Raw genomic sequence first — 21166 nt, forward strand, 5'->3', positions numbered from 1 at the left:
ACCTAAACCCCTTAATCCTAATAATAATAGTAATAATATAAACAAATACAATAGTGTTTCTATGGATTTCATTAAACCCCTATAACAGTAAAAACATGAATGGCCAATGTCAATATCTGACCAGATATGGTAGCTCCATTAGGCCATTCCTGTGCCTTGTGTGTTTAAAACACGCGGACCACACTATATGAGGCTTTATGTGAATAAGCATGTTGTGTAATGGCAGGGCGTGAAGGAGGAAGAGAAACAGAGAGCGAGAGAGAGGGAAAGAGAGAGCGGCCCAGGTAGAGAGACCTCAGCCAGCTTAGGGGTCTTGGCAGGGAGGGGCCAACCGGTGTAGGGTGACTTAAATGGAGAGAAATCCAATAATTGTATCCGTCCAGGAGGAGGGGCAGGTTCGCAGGGGGGGGAGGTTTTGGGAACAGAAAAGAAAGACCTGTTATTACTCTTGCTTTTTCCTCCTAGGCCTCATTCATTCCAGGCCGAGGGGGTCGGGCCAGGGCGAGAGAGAGCTGCTGGCCGGGTGGGGCTGAGCTGGTAAAGTATGTCTTTGTAATTAGCTTAGAATGTGAGCAGTGGTGACATTGCAGGGAAGCCCCCTCTAACGCACCACTCATTTCCTCCACCTAATCCCCCAACAGCTTACTGTTAATAACACACAAGGATTCAGGGACATTGAAACACGCACATACAAAAATCAAAGATACGTTGATGCAAACGTGAATAGCCGCAATGACATGGGTGGGTGTGTGACAAACACACACATACACAAACACACACACACACAAAAAAAAATCAACTGCATTGTATAATAGGCCAAGATTCCATTGACAAGGTGGCACCCAGTGGAGCTCAGTCCTAACTGTGACCAGTCATAAGGTTGGTTTACTACAAGGAATGTCTGGACTGTGTGTGTGTGTGTGTGTGTGTGTGTGTGTGTGTGTGTGTGTGTGTGTGTGTGTGTGTGTGTGTGTGTGTGTGTGTGTGTGTGCGTGCGTGCGTGCGTGCGTGCGTGCGTGCGTGCGTGCGTGCGTGCGTGCGTGCGTGCGTGCGTGCGTGCGTGCGTGCGTGCGTGCGTGCGTGCGTGCGTGCGTGCGTGCGTGCGTGTGTGAGTGTGAGTGTGTGTGTGTCACATCACTTTCAGCTTGTTATGTTTTCAACAAAGAATGGAGATTGTTTACTGCCTTGGTGTCAAGGATGGACAAGCAAGGTTAGTGTGTACTACAGTGTGTACCTGGTAGGTTAGTGTGTGCTAGGGTGTGTAGTACCTGGTAGGTTAGTGTGTACTACGCGTGTAGTTTAGTGTGGGCTATGGTGTGTATCTGATAGGTTAGTGTGTACTAAGGTGTGTACCTGGTAGGTTAGTGTGTACTACAGTGTGTACCTGGTAAGTTAGTGTGTACTAGGGTGTGTACCTGGAAGGTTAGTGTGTACTACAGTGTGTACCTGGTAGGTTAGTGTGTACTACAGTGTGTACCTGGTAGGTTAGTGTGTACCAGGGCGTGTACCTGGTAGGTTAGTTTGTACTACATGGTGTACCTGGTAGGCAGGATCCCCTTCTCCTCCAACGCACAACTGAGAACATTCCATCCAATTATTACAAACAGAAAGTTTTCACAACACACACTAACGCACACGCACACGTGGTACCACAAATACCATTTTATTTCCAAAAACATTTAAACAAAATAGAAAAACTGAATAATGAACTGCTTCCAAAGAAAGCTAAAACAAACCATGGAGGGGGAACCACCAACCTGTCACTGACACAACTGTGAACATGTGGGTGCGCGTGCATTTGACTCCGCCAGCCTCAGTCTAGCATCAGTCTAACAAGGTCCAATTAGCACCATGGCACAGTGAATTAGCATAATTATGCAAACAGTGGTCCACTAAAGGCTTGGCACAAGGGGAGGCCGTAGGGGCCACCTATTAAGGCTGCATGTGAATGCGTGTGCGTGTGTGTGTGTCTGAGACAACATTTTTACCACACCATAATAAATACAGACAGGTTTTTGCAGCATAGCATGGCCCATTTTGAAATAGAGACCCAACTGTGAACACGTAGACGCACACAGACTCACAAGCGATTAAAAAGTGAGTTCAACACAATAGTCCTTAAAAGCACCTTAAACCACATTTAATCCCTTCAACAACACTGACAAGAGGTTGAATATATTATTTAAATATATTAGATGATCAATTACTGAACATACAAGCCTCTAAATGTGAAATACACGTATATCTGTTGCTTGCTGTTGTAAATGAACATGGGCTAACATTACGGTTCATTCACTTATTTAAACTGAAAACAAGTTGGCGCACAGTGTGTGTGTGTGTGTGTGTGTGTGTGTGTGTGTGTGTGTGTGTGTGTGTGTGTGTGTGTGTGTGTGTGTGTGTGTGTGTGTGTGTGTGTGTGGTTTGCAACATTCCCTGCCTTCTTCGTGAACTTAGCCATTGAGCCGACACCCACAAAAGCTCTCATCAAACCCCCCCCCCAGTGTCAACAAGGCGTAAACCTAGACATTCCCAACACACACAAACACACACACACACACACACACACACACACACACACACACACACACACACACACACACACACACACACACACACACACACACACACACACACTCTCTCTCTCTGGCACATCCTTAGCCACCTAACCCGAGGACCTGTATTGTGTCCTAGAAATCCTGATGCTGAGCAGGAAATAAGCACCTCTCCAAACCCAAAACAATACCTAGACAAAGCAGCCCTCTTACCCACAGTGTTAGGGTTAGGGATAACCCAGCACTTACAAGCCCTCCTCCCGCTGTCAGCTACACGACCAGGAGGTGAACAGTTCAGAGTTACCAGGGTTCAGAAGGCTAGACCTGAAAAGGGCCTGAGATGCATTCAGGACATATGCTTGAGTTTGTTGTTCAGAATTGATTCAAGTAATGGGGCGTAATGAAACGATTTCCATTTCATTTTTTTGCCTCCTAAAGCTGATCGTTAGTCATTCACTTAGAACTTGTTCTACGACTTAGAGTGAATGATTTGACCTTGAAATACTGTAATGAATCATCAGTCCCATTACTTCATAGGATCAATAAAAACAATTCAGCGACAGGAGATTATACCTTGTTTGCATTAATCAGAATGACTCTATTTAGCTAAAATCTCTGGGTGATTATTATCAGTATTGGACAGAGAGCTCAACGCAGAGCCAGCCACCTACTCCACCACGACATCAACTCAAATGACCCACCACCACGCCTACCGTCGAGGGAACCAATCTCTGCAAGACTCCGGGGCCTGCTGCAATGAGGCAAATGACCAGCCACCTGGGTCCTGGACCATCACACAATGGACCAAACAGTGGGGCCAAGCCAACACCAAGCTACATGGCTACATCGAAACACCGTCCACAAGGCCTGCAGGACACAACCTCAACCGAAAATCCTGGGTACGACTTAACAGATGCCGGACAGGACATGGACGCTTCAGAGCCAACATGCACAGGATGAACCTTTGTGATGCCCCTGACTGCCCCTGTGGAGCCCCAGAGCAAACGGCTGATCACATCATAAACGACTGCACCAAGTACCAGTGCCCTGGTCTCCAGGCACTGTCTACCCTGAACAGCGAAGCACTGGCATGGCTAGAGGACACAAGCTTAGTCATTTAACAGTATTGAGATGTACTTTGTGACATACGAATATATATATATCAGTATTGGGATTGCATCGTCTACCAAATTGCTTAACTGCATTACTTGCATTTTTCCCAAAGAGCTCTCATTAGCAGGATGCTCCAGCGACCCACCTGGCAGTACACTGCGCCCGACCGTTTAGAAAGCCCTTCTCTCAGGGACCCTAATTGTGACTCCACCTCCAGCGACTCGGGCCCCAGTGTCAAACCATTGACTCCAGCTCGCTGTCACCTTCAGAAACAACCCACTGTTCCAATAGAAGTGCCGCCCAGGTACACAAACGCAATAGATTGAGGGGAGGGGGAGAGAAAGAGAGAACGAGAGAGAGAAAGGGATACGAGGAAGGATGGGGGGGGTTGTCTTTTCAACTGCCGCCACACATTTTGGAGGGGGCAGGCAGGCTAATCTGGCCAGGCATTTTAGCCTGCTATTCAGGAAGACAAAAACTCAGAGGATTTGGGTTTGTCCACACATCAGGGGAGGAGAGGATTATCAAGATAGTCCAAAAAGGTGAAGTGGGAGCGATTGTCTGGGGTCCTGCTCTGTGTGTGTGTGTGTGTGTGTGTGTGTGTGTGTGTGTGTGTGTGTGTGTGTGTGTGTGTGTGTGTGTGTGTGTGTGTGTGTGTGTGTGTGTGTGTGTGTGTGTGTGTTAAGAGAGGGTCTCTCTTTCTGCACCCCCCTACCTCCATCATACATATCCCCGGGGCTCTGACAGGGTCACCTCTGGGCCTTTCAAAGCGTCCTCTCAACCAATCCTAATTGATGTCACGCTTTACTGGAGCCAAACATATATCCCCACAAAGCGTACTGAGACGGACAGAGACATGCAGCCACAAAGACATGCAGACAGAGAGACATGCAGTCAGAGACAGAGACATGCAGACAGAGAGACATGCAGTCAGAGAGACATGCAGTCAGAGAGACAGGCAGACACAGAGACATGCAGTCAGAGAGACAGGCAGACACAGGGACATGCAGTCAGAGAGACAGGCAGACAGAGACATGCAGTCAGAGAGACAGGCAGACAGAGACATGCAGACAGAGAGACACAGAGATATGCAGTCAGAGATACATGCAGAGAGCAGGGGGCAGTGCTCCCTGCAAGAGGCTTCCTACCTCATAAAAATTTACTTATAAATTTGAAAACACAAGTACACACACACGAAACCTGTGTTTGTGAATCCACACGCTGCACAGACCCATACAAAGACATCCATACACAATACACCACCTCGAGCACGGCCACCTAGCTCTTTAATTCCTGCCCTCTTACCCAGCCCCCTTCCCCCTCTCCTCCGTCTCTGGCTGTGATAATCCACTAGCCAGGTCTCAAACACAGTTACCCATCTGGCCGTGCTCACCCCCAGCTGGGAGGGCAGGGGAGTGGGTAGATCCCCCATCCGGACGATGGAGGAACAACATTTGGATAAAGTTACGGAGAGATAACAGGAACTAATTTCCTCTTCAGTAATATAAAGGTTTTTGTTTCTAAAATTATTATTTTGAAAATGCTAAAAAATGTTGGGTTCAGGCAAGTTGAGTTAAGGGCTCCCAGTACGACATATAGGCAGGGCCTGACCCCTAGTCCTCTGGAACCATCTGGTAAACCCACACTCTGAACATATTCATTGAGTCACCATAAAGAGGGAGTTCATGTGAATATAACAGGATTACCGGGTCTCAGTATCAATAATAAGCTATAAACTAAGCTAGAGCCAATTAACAAGTAAACCTGTCGGGGATTATCATACTGCATATAATATATATATATATATATATATATATATATATATATATATATATATATATATATATATATATATATATATATTGAAGGAGTCATTTCAGCTTATTGTTGGCAAGTCATGTCATTTGTTTGGATATAGTTTGTAGTACCCTTTATGGACGGTTGGTGTTCATTAGAGGCACAGGGTTGTATAGATGGTACCACTAGCACTTCTGCTACTTATTTTTATGTATTTTTATTTTTACTTATCTTATTACTTAACATTGTATTGTTGCTGCTGTGACTGTTGAAGAACCGCCCCGAAGAATTAGTATATTGTGGATTTAGATAAGTATGCATAATAAGAATAATAAAAGTAATAAAAGTAATTCTGATTCTGATTCTGATTCTGATATATGTTAGGGTCATAGGTTACAGGAAGAAGTGGGCCCAGGTAGAGGGAGCATCTACAGTCTTTGTCTGACCAACCTCAATAAACAGTAACAACTAACACTAAACTGCATTAACGTTGGGAATAAGAGCCCCCTGCCTAATCAATTCTAATCACTGTAAAGCTGTACAAAACTGGTTAGTGTTCAGTTTTTTCGCCCCTCGACTATTACTAGTATGCATGTTCTCAATTACACAGATAGCACTGATTTGGGTTTATTTCTTCATACCAAGTAGTTATTGGTATCTGTTTCAGTCGCTGCAGTCGCTAGTTTAAACAACATGTTGTTCCTCTCACTCAATTTATCCGTGAAGCAGAGCAAGTAGCTGCTAAAGGTAGCTCCAGGGATTGGCTCTGCTGAGATTCTGCGGGTAATAGGGATTGTTAATGGGTCAACGTTCAAGCTGTTTACCACCTTCATTCTCCGTGACTTCTGCTACCAAATATCAGATGTTTATGCAGATTATTGGTTAGCGAGAAGTTATCACTGTCCTGCGGTCAAGTGAGCAATTGTTCGCTCAAGCTTGGTCAGGCGTGAAACAGCTGCTGAAGAGAGAGAGGACAAGCAGTACCCACAGGAGGGCTAGCGGTGCTCACTGCAGAGACACATGGAGGTGGAGAGGTGGAGCCTCCAGCTCCACCTCTCTGGACCGAGTCCAGCTGTTGGGTTTTACGCTAGCCAATCAACCAAGTTATGGGTATGAGCGTTATAATGAGCTACGCACTATATGAAATAGGCCACACACTGTGGTGTTAAATTGACAAGGTTGACCCTCACTCGGACGCAGAGATTAACCAAAATAGCGCTATACTATAGGAGTCCGGGAAGCCTACCCCTCTCTCATGAGCGATCATCTAAATCTACGGCTGTCCAGAACGAGCTCCACACATCCGCACATCCATACACCCCATCGCATTATGCTTTAATGTAATTTATAATTTAATAATACTCTGTGGAGCTGTATGTGTGTACGCAAAAGTCAGAATCCAGGCTGCCAGAGTTTAGCCAGAGATTACCCTGAGTTTACCCTGAGATTACTCGGCCAGGTCCCTAATGTAAAGTTTGGGAATCGGAGAGCTGGGGAACGACAAGAAAAACCAGGAGACCTGTGTGTTGCTGCTTCTTACATTTCTCTTTGCCTGTATTCTCCTCTTCTTTGCCTGTATTCTGCATTCCAAAGTTGCGTTTGAACTTCTGCTTTCCACTCTTAAATGCAGTATGGATAACACTGCAAAAGACTCAGCATTTCATCCTGCCTCCTAAACGCGCTCCCCAGGCGCAACCCCCCGCCTAGAATACACTGAGTATATCCAGTATCTCTAATGTGTCCAATGTCTGATGCATCTTATCTCCGGTAGTGTGTTGCATGTGTGAAAGGGCAGCTCCGGATCACCTCCGGACTATAATCTCCTATGGGTATCAAGTAGAGATGGGCGTGAGGTATCGATTACTCGAGTACTCCTCGTTACAAATGAACTCGGTTGGTGGAAAGGCAAACTCGAGTTTGCATATACAGACAGACAAGTTTTCTGAAGCAAATGTATACATTTTCTGTGTGGCACCACTGGCGCGTGCCGTGCACAAAGCCAATGAAATGCATCAAATTTCTGTGCGGCGCGTGCCGTGCCTTGGGTAAACTACGCCAGAATTCAAAAGGTTAAGAGATGACGGTTAGAGCAAAGCGCAGCAAAGTATTGAAATACTTTACAGAAATAGGAGATCATAAGGTGAAATGTCAAATATGCCATGCGAAATTGAGCTACCAGAGTACTACAAGTACTATGCGGCAACATCCTCATCCTCATCGTCATCCGCTTATCCGGGGTCGGGTCGCGGGGGGAGCAGCTCAAGCAGGGGGCCCCAGACTTCCCTTTCCCGGGCCACATTGACCAGCTCTGACGGGGGGATCCCGAGGCGTTCCCAGGCCAGTGTTGAGATATAATCTCTCCACCTAGTCCTGGGTCTTCCCCGAGGTCTCCTCCCCACTGGACGTGCCTGAAACACCTCCCAAGGAAGGCGCCCAGTGGGCATCCTTACCAGATGCCCGAACCACCTCAGCTGACTCCTTTCTAAGTAAAGGAGCAGCGGCTCTAATCCGAGTTCCTCACGGATGGCTGAGCTTCTCACCCTATCCCTAAGGGAGACGCCAGCCACCCTTCTGAGAAAACTCATCTCGGCCGCTTGTACCTGCGATCTCGTCCTTTCGGTCATCACCCAGCCCTCATGACCATAGGTGAGGATAGGAACGAAGATCAACCGGTAGATCGAGAGCTTTGCCTTGCGGCTCAGCTCTCTTTTCGTTACAAAGGTGCGGTAAAGCGAACGCAATACCGCCCCCGCTGCTCCGATTCTCCGGCCAATCTCACGCTCCATAGTACCCTCACTCGCGAACAAGACCCCGAGGTACTTGAACTCCTTCACTTGGGCTAAGGACTCATTTCCTACCCGGAGTAAGCAATCCACCGGTTTCCTGCTAAGAGTCATGGCCTCAGATTTAGCGGTGCTGATCCTCATCCCAGCCGATTCACACTCGGCCGCCAGCCGATCCAGTGAGTGCTGAAGGTCACAGGCCGATGATCCAATGAGGACCACATCATCTGCAAAAAGCAGTGACGAGATCCTCAGACCACCGAACTGCAACCCCTCCCCACCACGACTACGCCTCGATATCCTGTCCATGTATATCACAAACAGGATTGGTGACAAGGCGCAGCCCTGGCGGAGACCAGCACCCACTGAGAACGAAACTGACTGGCTGCCGAGAACACTAACACAGCTCTCGCTTTGGGAGTACAAAGATTGGATGGCCCTGAGGATAGACCCCCTTACCCCATACTCCCGCAGCACCTCCCACAGTTTCTCCCGGGGGACCCGGTCATACGCCTTCTCCAGATCCACAAAACACATGTAGACCGGATGGGCATACTCCCAGGCCCCCTCCAGGATCCTTGCGAGAGTGAAGAGCTGGTCCGTAGTTCCACGTCCGGGGCGAAAACCGCATTGTTCCTCTTCAATCTGAGGTTCGACGATCGGCCGAACCCTCCTTTCCAGCACCTTGGAGTAGACTTTACCAGGGAGGCTGAGAAGTGTGATACCCCGGTAATTGGCACACACTCTCTGGTCCCCCTTTTTGAACAGGGGAACCACCACCCCGGTTTGCCACTCCTTTGGCACTGTACCCGACTCCCACGCGATGTTGAATAGGCGTGTCAACCATGACAGCCCCTCAACACCCAGAGCCTTTAGCATTTCTGGCTGGATCTCATCAATCCCTGGGGCTTTGCCAATGCAGAGATGTTTGACTACCTCAGTGACCTCCACCAGGGAAATTGACGACGAAACACCATCAACCTCGAGCTCTGCCTCCAACATAGAGGGCGTGTTATTCGGATTCAGGAGTTCCTCAAAGTGTTCCTTCCAACGTCCGACGACCTCCTCAGTTGAGGTCAACAGAGTCCCATCCTTACTGTACACAGCTTGGATGGTTCCCCGTTTCCCCCTCCTGAGGTGTCGGATAGTCTTCCAGAAACACTTTGGTGCCGACCGAAAGTCCTTCTCCATGGCCTCTCCGAACTTCTCCCACACCCGCTGCTTAGCCTCCGACACGGCAGCCGCTGCAGCCCTTCGAGCCTGTCGGTACCCTGCAACCGAGTCAGGAGTCCTCCAGGATATCATATCCCGGAAGGCCTCCTTCTTCAGTCGGACGGCTTCCCTGACCACCGTAGTCCACCACGGTGTCCGAGGGTTACCGCCCCTTGAGGAGCCTAAGACCCTGAGGCCACAGCTAGCCACCGCAGCTTCAGCAATGGAGGCTTTGAACACCGCCCACTCCGGCTCAATGCCCCCAACCTCCACAGGAATGCCAGAAAAGCTCCGCCGGAGGTGTGAGTTGAAGATACCTAGGACGGGGGCCTCCTCCAGACGTTCCCAGTTCACCCGCACTACTCGTTTGGGCTTACCAGGTCTATCCGGAAATTTCCCCCATTCCCTGATCCAACTCACAACCAGATGGTGGTCGGTTGACAGTTCCGCCCCTCTCTTTACCCGAGTGTCCAAAACATGCGGCCTCAGATCAGATGACACGATCACGAAATCGATCATCGATCTTCGGCCTAGGGTACTCTGGTACCAGGTACACTTATGAGCACCCTTATGTTCGAACATGGTGTTTGTTATGGATAATCCATGACTAGCACAGAAGTCCAATAACAAACGACCGCTCGGGTTTAGATCAGGGAGGCCGTTCCTCCCCACCACGCCTCTCCAGGTGTCTCCATCGTTGCCCACGTGGGCGTTGAAGTCTCCCAGCAGAGTCCCCTACTGGAGCCCCATACAGGACTCCATTCAGGGTCTCCAAGAAGGCCGAGTACTCTGCTGCTGTTTGGTGCATACGCACAAACAACAGTCAGAGTTTTCCCCCCTACAACCCTTAGGCGCAGGGAGGCGACCCTCTCGTCTACCGGGGTAAACTCCAACACCGCGGGGATTTATGAGTATCCCCACACCCGCCCGGCGCCTCACGCCCTTGGCAACTCCGGAGAAGAATAGAGTCCAACCCTTATCCAGGAGTACGGTACCAGAGCTGAGACTGTGCGTGGAGGTAAGCCCCACCAGATCTAACTGATAGCGCTCCACCTCCCTCACAAGCTCCGGTTCCTTTCCCCACAGCGAGGTGACGTTCCACGTCCCCAGAGCCAGCTTCTGCCGCCCGGGTCTGGTCCGTCGAGACCCCTGACCTTCGCTGCCACCCATGTGGCTGCGCACCCGACCCCAACGGGTCTTCCCACAGGTGGTGGGCCCATGGGATGAAGAGAGGGGGGGTGCCACGTAGTTTTTTCGGGCTATGCCCGACCGGGCTCCGTGGCAAACCCGGCCACCAGGCGCTCGCCATCGAGCCCTCCGTCTGGGCCTAGCTCCAGACGGGGGCCCCGGGCTTCCTCCGGGCCGGGTCACATCTCCTCTTTTTTCGTTATTCATTGGAGTTTTATGAACCATTCTTAGTCTGGCCCCTCACCTGAGACCACTCTGCCATGAGAGACCCTACCAGGAGCACAAGGCTCCAGACAACACAGCTCTCAGGTTCACAGGGACACGCAAACCTCTCCACCACGATAAGGTGACGGTTCCTGCGGCAACATATGCTCCTGAAACACAACGGTGAGTTCGGGAAAGCAGACCCGGCCGCAGCAACCAAGTGTGTCGGTTATTTTCACCGCCGCAAGACGCAGCTGATTCCCGGCCGTGTATAGAAGATCACAACGCTTAGTATTTTTTTAGTTCATTTGCTGCCGTTTTATTTGCAGCTTTAAATTATTTGCAATGGTTAGGCTACTTGTTTCGTTTTTTAAAAAAAAACACGTTACAGGCCTTTGTTCGACGTGATTTCAATTGTGAGACGCATATTTATTTTTGCAAGGAAAATGTGTTTTGAACGTTTGCCAAAATAAATAATGAATACTCTGATAACTCTTGACTGTTTTGATTGAGAATAAGCATTACATGTTTGGTTGGTAATATTGCCGTTCATCATTAGGCCAATTCCTGCTGCAGATGCGTTGCATTCTAAAAATAGATTAGTTTTAAACGAGTACTCGATTGATCCTCGAGGAATTCATTCGATCACTCGAGTTTGCAATTTACTACTCGTGCGTGCCCATCCCTAGTATCAAGAGATCATTGGCGGAAAGGCCTAGAAGTGTCTGAGAAGCCCAACACTCTCTTGGACACCGCAGTCAACCGCTGCCCAGACCGAGCTCGCCCTCTGTGGCTAGAGCTAGATGCTGCCTAAACTTGTGCTTGTGATTGAGTTGCGGAGGGGGTGGACCTGTGCCAGGGGTGCTGCTGGACCGAGAGGTGGAGCTGGACTAGGTCAAGCTCCGCCCATTGGCTCTGCAGTGAGCACCCTCTCCAGGAAGGCAGTGTTGCGTTAAACATTTGTACCAAGTAAGGTACGGTGCATCCTGTTCACCCTGATGCTAATCCTCAGAACAAGCAGCTGCTCCGTGAGTGTTTCCGCTCCAGGTAGTGGTTCTGATAATCAGCTGCTGCTACCAAACGTTCAGGGGTTTCGCCAATCATTGGTCAATAGGTGGGCTTAGTTGTCACATCCTTTATGGGGCAGTAGGGGCTCGGATCCCATTGTAGTCTGAATGATTCTCATTGCTTTAGCTCATGAAGGTTTTTTGCCCAACGTAAAGCTAACCGTACTTAGCTGTGTATTAGCTCCACTAGCTCTGAGAGCTAAGGGTTTGATACAACTTGAATTGCTTGGGATTGTTTTGGTTCCCAGGATGTGTTTATTATTTGAGGAAGTGACTCTGAAAAGTAGTAGTTATTGTAATGTTTTGCACATGCTTTAAGTTTGCTCCCATCCCTACATTACTCTTGGATTCTCAGATTGAACTCTTAAATGCCGCGTTTCCACTGCAGGGTGCGGAACGGATCGGATCACAAAGGTGCGGGTCGGGTCGCGTTTCCACCGCCAAAAGTGGGCGTGACCCGGACTTTGCCGTACCCGTTCCGGCCCCATTCTCGGGACTCCTCCGTTGCGGTACCCAAAACGAGACCAGACGCCTGAAAGGGTCCCGTGAAATTCTAGCTACACCCCCCCTCCGTTGATTGGTCGACAGAATCGTCACTTCCGGGTGACGCGGGGATAAAAACAAACAAACAGTAGCCTCAAGGTATTATCAGAGAATGTCTAATATGACATTCGTAGACGGGCTCTGGTATTATTCTTTACAATGAACATGTCGCGTAAAAAGCTTGCTTGGGCGAACAAGGAGGTGGAGACGTTCGTCTGCATTCGTCGATCGCCGCTACCGCGGCGATCGACATCCGGCCTACCACCAAGGGTACTGTCGGCAGTGGAAACGCGACCTCGGAACTGAGCTGGGCTATACCGCCCCCTCCCTACCGCATCTTTGCGATCCGATCCGTTCCGCACCCTGCAGTGGAAACGCGGCATTAGTGAACTAATGTTTTGATATACTTTGTACACTTGTGTTCCCTTAATAAAGTGTGGGACTGGTTTCATTTCCTGCACTTTTTTTGGTTTCTAAATGTGTAAGCTCACTCTCATTGGAAGAATGCATCCTCGATTCCTCGCCCTCAGGGTTACCCTATTTTGCAGCTTGGGGTTTAATACTTTTATTCTGGGCTGTAGGTCTACAGCAAATGTTCCTTATATTGGCTCATTGGCATGCCGCTGTCCTGCATTCTTTATAAATAAGGACAATGGTTATGATAGTAATTCGAATAAGCAGAGTGCTGTTATTTTCTCTCCTTGTTAATTAGTGTTCAAAATATGAATTGGTAGCTGATTTCCTCTTTTAGCACCACTGTATTCAGAATGCCATGAATCCACTCCATGCAGGCAGTAGGGTCGATTTGTTTTTGAAAATTGTAATTGATTTTAGCTCCAAAACATTCCATAACGTGGAAACATTGACGCACTCAGTGCGTTTACAAGGGTAAACTTGATTGGATTAAGCCATCTAAGACTTGCCACTCGAACAGACAGCTGTCAGGAGAAATAACATCAGTCTGCTAGCTAGTAGTACTAGCTGGTTGGAAAATGAATCTTTTTTTGATAAACATAGTGGAAGGAACAAATGCAAAGCCTTATTGTGAAATGGGCAAATGGAATATCTCTGCACTGCTGTTACACTGGTAAATGAAGATCACTAACAGCAGACTGTGCGTCAATGTGTCTAGGTTAAGATTTGTTAGCAAACAGCAAATTCAAACAGCAAAGAATCCTGCTGCTGCAGCTTTAGTTGTTTACTGCATACTCTAAAGCCACTGCATGGCCACATTGATGGCTGAGGATGGTGCCAATGGGGGCATGTCTATCGGATTAAAATTCAAGGAATTGCTGCTACTTACAAGCAGCCCTAAAAGCATCCAGACTGCCACAACTAGAGGGGCAACACGTTGAGGCCCCACCATCAGGTGTAACACAGCTTCAGCAGGACGGGCCGGAAGCCAGGATGACAGCAGGATGATGAGGCCAGGGCTACCAAGGCATCCTGTAGCTTCTGTGAGGAGTAGCTTCAAGAGCCTTTCACCCCAACTCAACAGAAAGCTTGGATAGCGTTCAGGAGTACAGTCAAGCCAGTGGTCTGCATTGTTTCTGAACAGCTAGGACGTGATGAGACCTGGGACCACCAATTCAGGGGTGAACCTCAGGTCACTGTACCTCTCTCCACCCCTTGTAGGAACAGAAGCTATCTTACCTAGAACAATGATTTAAGCCCAAGCACGAGACCAGGAAACATTTCTCATTAGGGTGATCTTATACTCAGATGAGGCACAGATGAGAGCCTCCCTTGCTAAACGATGGGTGGAATGAGATATTCTTCTGCTCCTGCAAGTTAAGAGAGGCCGCCCTGTACAATACACACTCCTGCTCCAACTTGCTGGCATTTGTCTGCAACCTCAGCACTAGTCCCCTCCAGGTGCGGATGAATGGTTTCCACCAGGATCCAAAGAGGCACAGGAACAGACCAAGGTGTCCCCACAGTGCCCTTACCAACCTGACCCCAACCACAGCCTCCTGTCGGTTGCACCTAGCTAGCATGAATGTCACACAGGACTGAAATGCCATGGTTACCAGTCCTCCAAAAGCTCATCACAGCAGTATAAGGTGCATCCCCAGAAGGCAGGACTTCCGTTCACAATGAGAAGGCTGCACCTGGCATGCAGAGCTGGAGAGCCTACCAATGTGCACTTGTCGTCTGAAAGGCCAGAGCCTCTCCTGAGAGATAACGTGATGAGGCGATGCATAACTCTAGAGCAGATTCGAACCAGGTGCAGAACGCCAATAAGTGGAAACTCTTTGACTCAGTGGCGTTACTGTGTGCCTATTATATTGTGCTTCTTGAACTCATTACTAGATAATAAGCGGCTGCTATCTCCTCCCACCCATTGTGTTGGTAACCTGACCATGTGGTCACATACTATTGTTTCCTGCCTTGTGGCGGGGACACAGCAGAAAGGTCCCAAGCAAAACCAATGAAAGTGATAGCCCTGTCAGATCAGTGACTATAAATGCTTTGTTAATAGACTTGGTTCCATGTGAAACAAGTCATTGAATTGGCTGTGTTTAACCCATCACTCGACAGAGGCTGCAAGTAAGGCTATCCTTTCCACACTGAGCACTGGAAGTGTATGTTAACACAGCATTAGCCAAACCGATCAGTAATTTGCCTATTATGGTGTGTGTTAGAAGGAATCTGCACTGTCTTAGCAGAGACTGTTGCATGTGACTGATATCAGAGGCATATAGGAATAAAGACTTTGGGGACCCTCTACCATGGGCAATCATGAAGTTTGTGACATTGAAAGACATAGAGAGTTAGAACGAGAGCTACGTACGTAACTATAGGTCCATTACTTCTGGATGACCGTTTGAATTCTCTGTCACGTGGAAGGAGATTCCATTGGAAGCGTGCCCAGAATCCCATGTGATTATATACGTCTGGCACGCTGGCACTGGGGGTCACAGGTGAACTTGTTGACACTCACTATGCATTCGCGAGGAGGATTAATCCGATGTGAAACACTTCCTCTGGCGGTCATCCAGAAGTAATAGTACCGCAGTATTATACATAACTCTTGTTGGAGTCACATTATGTCAAAGTTGAGTGATGAATCGAACCACAATTGTCAGCCTCTGTCTATTCCTTTCATTCAACCAGTTCTGAGCGTCTGATACACAGAGCAAGTTAATTCGTGCAGCGTTTGGAAGGACCTCAAGAAGCGATTCACATTGGCTGTCAGCATTGTCATTCAGAGAAATGAAAATGTAGCTTTGGCGCGAGTCGGATTAATCAAGTTTATTCTTAAACTTGCATTCATTCAGTCCATTAGTCCTATCTAATATCAAATCGTATATATATTTTTTGGAGAAATTATTGTTAATCACATTTCATTGTATTTGTCTTGAATAAATTGTATGTGCTTTGCATGCCTTTATTGACATTAGAGTGGAGAGCCACTTGAAATTGGGTTGAAAACGAGAGGAAATGAAATATAAGAACGGATCGCAGGTGAAAACCAAACCTGAGCTGGTACGAGGCTTAACGACTGTGTAGTTAGTGCACAAAACACACACACACACATTAGAAAAGGGGAAAAGTACTCACAGACATTGCCGGTGTTGTCGAAACTATTGAGCACTTCGTTTACTCTGAGGGGTCCCAGGTTATCTCTAAACAGCACAGAAACACATCAGATTATACAAGTAAACCAATGAAGTTTTTTTTTAAATCACTCTGATAGCTTGAGACATTTGTTGAACACATGTACACATGGACCATGGTACACATGGTTATTGTACAACTTTTCAAAACTAGCAACAGGTTCCCTTCAAATGGGCATGCACGTGCATGCATACGTGCATAGGCGTTTGTAGTCACACACCTGAGCAAGGCACTATACTCTGGTAGAGAGACACTTCGGTACTGCACCCACTGGTCATCTGAAGGGCAAGAGGGCACGACTCTTGACCTGGTGAAAAGGTCAAAGGTTGCAAATCTTCGGACAGATACCTGCTTGACCCCTGGACTGTCCACCTGCTTCTGATGCAAAACCTGACAGGAATTGAGAATGGGAAGAGAGAATGGAAAATAAATAAGTATATCTACAAGTATATGGTTGTTGGACTATACAGATAGAAGAATCCCCTTAATGTTTTAGCCCGGTGCCCTTTCAGAAGCCCACATGATACAAACATTACCAAATTATTTGGTTCAGATCGGAGCATGTTGAGATCACGTATGCAATGGAAATAAAGCACAACATTCCATATTCCTTTTGCTTTACATTCTTCCACTGCTACATACACAGATTTTAACAGTTTTACAATACACTGTTACATTACTCTGTGACATTATTACTGTTGTAATCTTATGACTGAGTCATTGTTAATCAACAGAAGAGACAATGCCTAATTTATAAAAATCGGCGTAAAACCCTCCCTAAAACATTGCGTATGCCCAAACCTCAGAATCTAAGTATGCACAAAAATATTCAGATCTATAAAACCGTGCGGCGCACACCTGTAGGCACTCTTCTTATAAATACCAACGTGCACTCAATTTTGCGTGCATGTACGAGCGAGCACGAGGGCCCAGCTCCTCCCAAGATCGTCCCATAATAGTCCTTAAAAGGTCAATGCTAATTTATCAATGAATATTCCTAGTATATAGGGAGCCTTTGCTGACCTATCAATAAACGGGAAAATGGCTACGCCTACGCCCAAAAAAAAAGCAATATTTATAAACTGTGAAATAGAAGTGCCTCTTACCGAAGTAAAGAACAGGAAGAATATTTTGTTTCGAAGCCTCAGCACAGGGGTATCCAACTAAAATGAAAACCTTGCATGGCAGTTGTTGTAACCGAGGTAAGTTCTACCCCAAGGTCATTTCAAGAAGTATCTTGAATCTCAAAAACCGAATCTCAGAATACCGGCATAGTATACACATAACTGGAAGTGGGCACGGGAAGCCCCCGGCATCGTCCCTGGACGAAAGGGTTGCTGGCATCATAGGGGAAAAGTTACTTTTCCTTAAAGCCAATACCCTTCATTATAAACGAAAAAGGAGACCAAAATTAAATTTAAATGGACTTTATTTATTCTTTTCATTTGTGGTAGATGGAAGCGAGAAGTCCCACAAGAAATGTGCGCCGAATGCCAGCATCCTCCATGCACCAGCCTCAGCGGCGTCCCCCGACTTGTCCAGGCTACAGTGGGTCCAGTGCCACTGCGCCGGGCCTCAGCAACGTCCCCCAGTCTCTCCCAGGTTCCAGTGATCGCTCCACTCCGCCAGGCTCAGTTTGCGGCTCAGTGAGCTTGGCCCGTGTCCTTATTGATGTTGTGCTGCAGTCACAGAAAGAAACAATCGAAGCCATTGGTAAATGAACTGCCGAAGTGCGCAATATGAGTATTGTCTGACATTTGTGCATTGTAAAGGTATATAAAAGTATATAATGTGTCTTACCTGTCATCAATAAACGCTGCATCACGTGTTCGCCCAATACAACCTCTCTAGGAGCATGCTCCTCGTTCTCCGTGTGCGCATCCATCTTGTCTGGCAATATGGGAGCAGGTGCAGGAATTCCGTTCCTCTGGTCCATGTTGTGCAAAACTGCACATGCCCAGATAGTATGGCAAACCTTTTCAGGTGTATATAAAAGGATTCCTTCGGACTTATCAAGGCAACTCCATCGAGATTTCAAATGTCAAATGGCGCGCTCGACCACCACCCGGCCTCGCTCATGAACAGCATTATAACGATGCTAAGCTTCGGTTTGTGGGTTGGGGAAGGGAGTGAGGAGCCAGTTCGTCAGGGGATACCCACTATCTCCTGCATGAGAATTGTAGGCTGTAAAATATTGTTGGAAAACCACTCTAGATAACGGTTTTACTCAACCCAAAACGCACTTACCCAGAAGCCAACCATCCTGCACAGCGCCAGCCTGGAGCCTTCTTCCTACACTTCGTCTCACCATGATTGAGTCGTAGGTTGAGCCTGGCCAGCAAGCCGCAACATTTAATGTCATGTCTGATTCATAAATTTGCACATTAACTGAGTGGTATTGCTTTCGATTCACATAACCATATTAATTATCAGTCTGCTTCTATAGCAAGTGTGCAGTCAATAGCTCAGATAACATTAGGAAAACTGGACATTGCAGCAAATTGCATTCTAATGCATTTTATGTAGCGGGGCCGGGGGGTCAATTCAATCAAACCACACGGCTGGCACAAGCGCACTCAGCGATGGCTGTGATATCCCGGGGCCTCATTTATCAACTGTGGCTCTAAATTCTCTCTTAAGAATGAAATTTAGGATGTACTTAAGGAAAAAAAATAATCGGTATTTATCAAATTTGCGCAAGGCACTCAGTAACCAATCTTGAAAAATCCCACCTGGTCTTAATTACCACGCTCGTGCACGCTCAGGCCATTTGCATTTAGAAACACCTCCAATTAACCATATATGGTCAAATACTTCCCTTCCCTTACCAAGGAAAAGGAAGTCTGGGGCCCCCTGCTGGAGCTTCTTCCCCTGCGACTCGACCCCGGATAAGCGGTTTGAAGATGAGGACGAGGTCACAAGTTACAACGCATCCCTTTATCAACCATGTGAATGTATTTTTTCCCTCACGGTTAAAATGGCAAAGAGAGTGAAGAAAATAAACTTCTCCAACACTAAAATTTAAACGCTCATAAACTAGGTTGAATTAAACCAAGTTACTTTTTGGCTCACTTAGTGCAGGAGACATTACAAATAAAAGAAAGCTTGCTGCATGGGAAAAAGAGACTGATGCAGTTAATTCAGTTGGGTCGCGAATCACAGCCCACAGCCCATCGATCTCATTGATCACTAAGCAGATCAGAGCGATCTTTGAAAACGCGGTCCCTGCGGAGAGCATGGTATGTTAAGTCTTCCAATAATGCAAGATAAGCCATTGATTGAACTACATTTCAAACACATCTCACAGCTGTCTTTTATAGGGTTTGACACCAATTTGTCTTTTTAAAATTAGAAAAAGGAGTAATTTCAATTTAAAATCCTCCCAAGCGTGCAGCGGATGACACGAAGTAGTCGGCAATAACCCTGGGGTCATGTTTGTGGTATAGGCCTCCATCCAAACAATATAGCGACTAAAACCGTCAATGCAACCACTGATGGCAATGCCGCACTACCACAGCGGATGACAACTTCGCTTTCATCCGCTGCACGCTTGGGAGGATGCCCGGAGCGTCTGCGTGCTGACAGAGGAACGGAAAATGGACACGTCGAGATTAAAGTCGATATGATGTTTCAACTTTATTCTCGACATTTCGAGTTTAAAGTCGACACGTTGAGATTAAAGTCGACATGACATTTAAACTTTATTCTCGACATTTCGAATTTAATGTCGACATGTTGACTTTAAAGTCGACGTGTCGATTTTAATCTCGTCACGGCAAAAATATTTTTTTTCTTCACGTGTGGCCCTAATACTCCATCGTACAAATGTGTAACAGTACATTTGATGTCGTAAATATTTTTCAGAGTTCCCAAGTCTGTGTTACAGGTGGACAAATCCTATCCTGTCAACTTATAGGAGTCATGCACTTGACACTTTTGATAAAATCATTGCAGCGCAGTTGGTGCAAAACACATTCACATACCCTTGTTTCATAATCTGAGAACATGCACAAAAATTGTGCATTCGTAAACCCAAATGTGAACTAATGCATCAGAAGTTGCACATCTGTGAAATATATCCTCACAAATGAAATTATATAGTTCGCTATGTTCAATGAGCATTTTAATGTGCAAGCACAAGTCCATCGATGCAACTGCTCGAATCTGCAGCTACGAGTCTCAGCTGTTGTTTTTCTTTTCTGCGGATGCTTTTGCACGTCTATGTGGTACAAGTGTAGCAAAAGTGATTTGTATCCACATGAAGCAGAGCGTCCGTGGGCGGGACAAAATTGCAGCGTTAACCAATGAAAGCCACCGGCAGGGGGTCCATTTTTCAAACTACACTGGGACCATCCAAGCAAACTCATACTTTCTGGAGTCTTGAAAGTAGACAAGAGGGCATCCTACATGACGGAGTAGGGTATCTTACATTGTGTCAAATTAAATTACTTAGTTCAACTGAATTCCCCCAAAATTATTGCATTAACATGCCGCAGGTGTCCTTCAATGTGTTTTAATGGTCTGCTTGGATGGTCCCGGTGTAGTTGAAAAATGCACCCCCTGCCGGAGACTTTCATTGGTTACTGCTGCAATTTTGTCCCGCCCACGGACACTCTGCCTCATACGGATACAAATCACTTTTGCTACACATGTACCACCTAGCCGTGTTGCAAAACTACCTGCGAAAAACCCCACAGTTGAGACTTGCAGGAGCAGATTCGAACAGTTGTAACGATGGACTTGTGCTCACTCATTAAAATGCTAAATCAACATAGCGTTCTATATAATTTTATTTGTGAGAAAATCTTTGACAGATGTGCAACTTCTGATGCATTAGTTCACATTTAGGTTTACGAATGCACAAATTTTGGGCATGTTCTCAGATTATGAAACACGGGTGTGCGAATGTGTTTTGCACCAACTGCGCTGCAATGATTGTAGCAAAAGTATCAATTGCATGACTCTTTGAAGTTGTGTATGAAGGTATTATTGTAGTAAAAGTCTTTAGCATGCGTAAACTAAAGTCACAAATGTGTAACAGTAAATTTGAAGTCGTAAATATTTATTTTACATGTGTACTCTAAAG

The 21166-nt window shown here is 46.9% G+C and overlaps 1 protein-coding gene across 2 annotated transcripts in view; it reads right to left on the bottom strand.

Moving 5' to 3' along the window:
* Positions 1 to 21166, bottom strand: part of camkmt (calmodulin-lysine N-methyltransferase) — a 158345-nt gene that overhangs the window by 131283 nt on the left and 5896 nt on the right. For both annotated transcript variants that reach the window (XM_060072883.1, XM_060072884.1), the window contains exons 2-3: positions 16301 to 16470; positions 16024 to 16088 (exon numbers count right to left, since the gene is read on the bottom strand). In XM_060072883.1, coding sequence (XP_059928866.1) covers positions 16024 to 16088; positions 16301 to 16470 — 235 coding nt within the window. The remainder of the gene's footprint in view (positions 1 to 16023; positions 16089 to 16300; positions 16471 to 21166) is intronic.

This window comes from Gadus macrocephalus, chromosome 15 (assembly GCF_031168955.1).
Source record: "Gadus macrocephalus chromosome 15, ASM3116895v1".
NCBI classification, from domain to species: domain Eukaryota; kingdom Metazoa; phylum Chordata; class Actinopteri; order Gadiformes; family Gadidae; genus Gadus; species Gadus macrocephalus.